This window comes from Dendroctonus ponderosae, unplaced genomic scaffold (genome assembly GCF_020466585.1).
Source record: "Dendroctonus ponderosae isolate FM_Combo_2020 unplaced genomic scaffold, Dpon_F_20191213v2 Dpon_F_20191213_3, whole genome shotgun sequence".
Classification (NCBI taxonomy): domain Eukaryota; kingdom Metazoa; phylum Arthropoda; class Insecta; order Coleoptera; family Curculionidae; genus Dendroctonus; species Dendroctonus ponderosae.
In genome coordinates, this window is record NW_026018508.1 from 15,988,222 (window position 1) to 15,993,920 (window position 5,699).

Below are 5,699 nucleotides of genomic sequence, written 5' to 3' on the forward strand. Positions count from 1 at the left end.
TCGTTGGATAGAGAATTGAAAAGTCGATTCAGTCGTAACAACGTTAGTGAGGAAATGCGAGTAGTTTTGACCCAGAAAGCGAAATTTGAATATCAGACACTTAGGTGCAAGATTAAGCCAAAATTTCATGTTTTCCGTCCCGTTTTTGCTCATTTCTCGGAGGCAAAATGAGCAAGAACGCTCGTTTTTACAGCATCTCAAAGAGAACTAAATGGCCTTTTTAGAAAGTGAACCATCGATGAGGAAATGGTGCAGTTTTCTCAAAAAATGCTTGAATTCACGAAGTTTTAGATTTGCGTAATTTTTTTTCTGGATCCGCCCTTTGTTACAGGGTGTTTGAAATTGGACAGTTTGGATGATAGGACGCCAGTCACTTGATTTAAAAAGCAGCCGAAAAACCGACACAGCTGGTGGAAAATAAGGAAGAGTTGAAATGTTTGAGAACGTGCTCTACAGTGTGTCCGCATCCACATGGACAATAACAAAATGCCCACTTTTGGACACAGTGTAGAGCAAATCCTCAAACATTTTAACCTGTTTTCAATCTTTTCCGCCACCTGTGTAGGCTTTATGCAAAATCGACCGATTGAATAATCGAGGTTACACACTGTAATTAAACACTTAAAAAATCTTACTAAACCGTTTGTCTCCTAAATTCACTTTTGCCAACATTTACGTAACGGATTGGAATCATTGTGTTCTATGCAAATTAGAGGTTGTAACGAAACGAAATAATTTCCGTTCTCATTGCAAAATAGTTATAATTCATCCTGATTAAAAGTTGCATAAAAACGAAACGGATATTTCCAAGTGATCGGGTCCTATTGCCAAATCCATAATCAAAAATCGCTTCTAACAAAGTGACTTACTTAGCGTGGAGCGTTTGGGCAGTGGAAGCTCCGTCTCAGTAGGTTCCCTCTTGATCTGCGCTGATTCCACCTTCTGATCGTGTAAGGATTGTAATTGCGCCAAGTGCGATTGAGCAATGGGTGGAACAGGGGGTTGCAAGGGTTGCGTCGATAGGCCTGGCGGCTCGTCGCTGGGCGGCTTCTGTTCTATCGATGGTAAACTGGGTGGTAAAGGCGTCGAGTCGTCTCCACTCAAAGACGGCGTCTTATTTTCGAACATTTGAGGTGGCATGTCGCGAATTTTGTGCGTCAACATGTGTTGCTTCATGTTGCCCTGGAAAGTTAGTCAATATAAGTGTCGCTCCAAAGACTTTTCGGAGAGTGAAGCGTTCGTTAGTTGCGAGTAACCAGGAAGGACTTAAACATTAATTACATTATTGTATTGTTACAGGTCGAAGCCGCGACCTATTTGGACATCTTTAGCTCTAGTGATTTGGAAAATTTAGCTATGCAAGGTGGGAAAGGTTGTGTGGCTTACCGCCATCTGCATCCAAGTTGAGGCGTATCCGGGGCTCATCGGTAAAGGGAATACCGAGGGGATGTTGCGGGACGGAGGTTTTCTGGATCGAGCCTTCCAAGGCTTTGCGTCCTCCTGGATACGCCTCTGCTTGTTGCAGTCACAACCATCCTGAAATGTACAGTATAAGTCAATCAGGCACGGATACATGCACTACCTTGCATTTCTAAATTTAATATTATCTATTTAGATTTAATAAGATGATTGAAACGTTAGTCCATACAATACAATAGAGCTGGAGACATCTGAAATTAACTGCTGGCAAACGGCCAACTGTGAGTTATGTCGCACGTCTAAGTGGTCTATTTTTGATGGAGGTTCTTATTTTTATGTTAAAATGCACTTTTTAACTTGTCGTCATTAACATCTGAAGTGATTGCCGTGAAAAATGCAGACGGATTCTTCAGAATTCGGTTTCATTGCTGCAAAGTTTATTTTCGACGGCAATTATTCAATATTTATTGCAGTCGGATATTCGTTTTCGATTAAAAACCGCTATGTAAATGGCACATTCTTCTAACAGCTTTCTTGAACTTTGCGCCTATTTTTAAACGCCTTATTATTCATCCCGATGAGCAGAAATAGTCCGCCGTGCATTAATGGCATTCTTCTTTGTCGCGATCATTACAAATCAGATTCATAACGAGCTTATTTCGTGTGCTTTTAGACGTTGTTGTTTGCAAATTAAACTCGCGCACTGTTTAATCTGCATAGTTTGCCCCAGCATGGAATGGCAGGTATTCACATGCTATGTAATGGAAAAATCTTCCACTAGTAGCATCCGATTGGAAAACCCTGTAATCGATAATAAATCGATATAAATAAACCAGTGAGTGTTCTTCACTAATTGGCCAAGAGCAGTTTCTGCAGATTACAGAATGGCCCTCTCATAGAGAGTGAAGCGTATTTATTCCATTCCTGTCGGAAGTTCTACTGTACTTTCGTCCATAGCCACATTAAGAGCCGCTAGATGAGTGGACTTTCATGTGAGTTGAAGATGAGGAATTTAAAAATTTCCCACGTATTCAGCCATTTCTCTTTGAAATCGCCAACCCAAAACTTTCAAGAACAGGTAGCGGCTGAATGTTTCCTTCCTGAACCGTTTCTTTCTTTCTTTCATTCATTGGCTTAATGAAATTGAAGGGTTTCTTTCCAATCCGTCTCAGCAAGTGTTCCACTATGAAAATGATAAATGTTTGCTCCATATTTTTGCTACCTTCGAACCATCTTCAATTCTAAGCAGGTTGCTCGCCTTTGGAGATGAATATCGCCGAGGCAGTTTGTGTTCTTCGTGAAATTATACCCTTTAAATGATTTATTGTCCTGCTGGGTGAATTATGGAACATACAAAACGAGCTCATAAAGTTTCACGCTTTCATTGCTATGAATAGTTGACTATTTAGGGTGATTTAGGTGACGCCAGACTCCGTTTTTCGGCAACGCAACTTTATGCGGGTACAATTGAAAAAGTGTTAAAAATATTCAAAAAACATGTGTAGCAAAGCAAACGTGCATAAGTAACAGATGGAAGTTAAAAAGGAAAACACTGGCCAATCCAACCTTAAAGCCCACCTAAACATTAAAAAATTGTTTTACCTTTGTAGAGAAACCTCGATCGCAGACTGAACATTTGAATGGTCGCTCTTTCGTGTGACTTCGATAATGTATCTCAAGAGCTGAATGGCAAGCGAATGTTTTGAAGCACAGATTGCAGGTGGTGTTGCCGCGCCCTAAACAGGAAGGATATCAGTTAAACATATATTTTGCTTAAGAGTTAGCTGAAGAGTAAAGGTACTTACCCAGGCTGGCAGCAGCAGCCCCAGATAATCGCAAAGATCCAGGCGAGATGTACGAAGATTGAGAGACTTGGGGTAGAAATCCAAAGGCCGAGAATAGTGAAGGTGGAGGTCCTGGACTGGGTCCAGGACTGGTGATTATGGGCTGATTTTGATTTGGTCGGGGCGTTAAATCCAGGGCTCCCATTGAATTACAGTCGGAAGTTGTGGGGCTTCCAGCACGCTGCGACGACGGAGGTCTGGGGACCTTAAAAGAGCACTTTTCTAAGCATTTCATATTGCCGATCAAGAACTCAACAATAGGGTAAAAGCAAGGATTTTCACTAGGAGGAGTTAAGAGTTAGGAATGAGCGGAGATCTATTACTATAATGGCACCGCAACAGTTTTTCTATTGAAATAATTTATAAAAAAGAGAGGACTCTCTTGAAAATAGACAAATTGAAATAAACTTGAAATAGAAGACGAAATTTGAATATGATATTCAGGATTAGGCCAAAATGTTATGCATTATGCCACTTTTTTGCCCATTTGTCAGCATCAGATTGAGTGGAGCATTGGATAGAGGATTAAATGGCACATTTTGACTAATTAAGGCATGAGCTCTGGGGCTAGCAGATGAAGCAATAAGCCGGAGGAGATTGAAAAAATATTATGAGAAAAGTGCGAAGATGGTGATTATAATTAGAAGATAATAAAATTAAGCTCTAATGTATTTTTTGAAATCCGAACTTTTAAAGGACATTTTCAGTTCGTTGAAATTTTGTTGGTTTTAAGTGTTTTATTCGCGTTTTTTGTTTAGTCAACATCTTGAGAAAATCAAAATTAATTCGCTTATTAATTGTAAAGAACAATAATTGAACAATTGTAAAGAGCACAATCATACCTGCAACTGCAGGATCAACATTTTCTATTCGAAGTGGATTTTCGCTCTGTGAAAGTGTAGTTTTTGAACGTTAATGGGTAGAATATGGAGGATAGGGCGCCAGCTTGCGACTTGGGCGGCTTTACATTTTTACATCAAGCTCATCTGAAGCTTTTCTCTAAATAGCCGCTTCACATATGGAAATTTGGGTTCCAATATTCAAAACAAGAAGCATCAGCTTACTGATAATGTGGTTTGGTGCCGATTAAAGCATTGAGTCTTTCGCCAGAAATTTTTAAACTTTGGGAATATTTTGGGCGGCTTTGTATTTTGACATCAAGCCCATCTGAAGCTTAACGCTAAAGTACTGCTTAAAATATGGAAATTTGGGTTCCAGTATTCAAAAGAAGAAACATCAGCATACTGGTTGAGCGGATTTGGTTCCGATTAAACCATAGATTACTTCGCAAGAAATTTTCAAACTTGCGAAATATTTTGGGCGGCTTTGTATTTTTACATCAAGCTCATCTGAAGCTTTTCTCTAAATAGCCGCTTCACATATGGAAATTTGGGTTCCAGTATTCCAAACAAGAAACATCAGCTTACTAATAATGTGGTTTGGTGCCGATTAAAGCATTGAGTCTTTCGCAAGAAATTTTTTAACTTTGGGAATATTTTGGGCGGCTTTGTATTTTAACATCAAGATCAGCTGAAGCTTGTCTCTAAAGAACTGTTGCAGATACGCAAATATGGATTCCATTTTTATGCGTTTTTGTCAAAAAAAGTCAAGATTTTTAGTTTTTTCGGTTTTTTTTATTGCAAAATCGATGATCAGTTGCATAGAAGCGATCATTTTCAAGTCAACATTTACCAAATGTGCAAAAATCAGGATTCCATGTGATTTGAATGAATTTTTGAAGATTTGAATGTTTTCTGTAAAAAATAACGAGCTTTAGTTCTGCCTTTTTTTATTGCGAAAAGCGTCTTCTTCAGAATGTCGATCTTTCAAGTTTCTACTGACTTTACTTTGGAAGTCGGGATTTTTGATTGAAGAGTGTGCAGTTACGTAAAAGCGTTTATTTTGAAGTCAACATTGACGAATCGCGTAAAATTCAGGATTTCATGTGATTTGAGCGTACTGCACTCTCCTTTACCGGACGCACGCACCACTCTGAACGTGTGAACGTGAATTTTTCGTTTCTGAGAAACTGATTTTCGGGAAACGCGAATTTTTCAATTCATAGGCAACATTTTCTTAACGATGAGTGAAGTTCGAAATTTTGAGGACATTTAAGTAAAGCGCACTCTTCTTAACCGAACGCACAAGGTGGTAATGACAAGTGAACAACATAAAGTCTTGTGGTGCCATTCAACTCTCACGTGCTCCCTAGTCGTTTAAGCCCGAAGGGAAACTTTTATAAATCCTGAAAAACTGACAATAGAAAAACAGTCCAGGCAAACAAAACATGCAAACAGCCTACTTAACATCGCCTGCTAGTCCCATTGAAGTGTAAAAACTCAAGGGTTATCTACAAGGGAGTTAAGTAGACTCTGTCTTTAGACAATTAGGGTAATTCCAGGAGGGATAAACCACCGCCTGAGATGGACCAGTCGG

The 5,699-nt window shown here is 39.4% G+C and overlaps 1 protein-coding gene across 2 annotated transcripts in view; it reads right to left on the reverse strand.

Moving 5' to 3' along the window:
* The window catches only part of LOC109538701 (homeotic protein spalt-major), a 73,499-nt gene that overhangs the window by 1,706 nt on the left and 66,094 nt on the right, over positions 1 to 5,699 (reverse strand). The window contains exons 3-6 of one of the 2 annotated variants that reach the window (XM_019906063.2): positions 3,225 to 3,468; positions 3,022 to 3,155; positions 1,387 to 1,536; positions 870 to 1,182 (exon numbers count right to left, since the gene is read on the reverse strand). In XM_019906063.2, coding sequence (XP_019761622.2) covers positions 870 to 1,182; positions 1,387 to 1,536; positions 3,022 to 3,155; positions 3,225 to 3,468 — 841 coding nt within the window. The remainder of the gene's footprint in view (positions 1 to 869; positions 1,183 to 1,386; positions 1,537 to 3,021; positions 3,156 to 3,224; positions 3,469 to 5,699) is intronic. The other variant, XM_019906064.2, reaches the window with a different exon arrangement.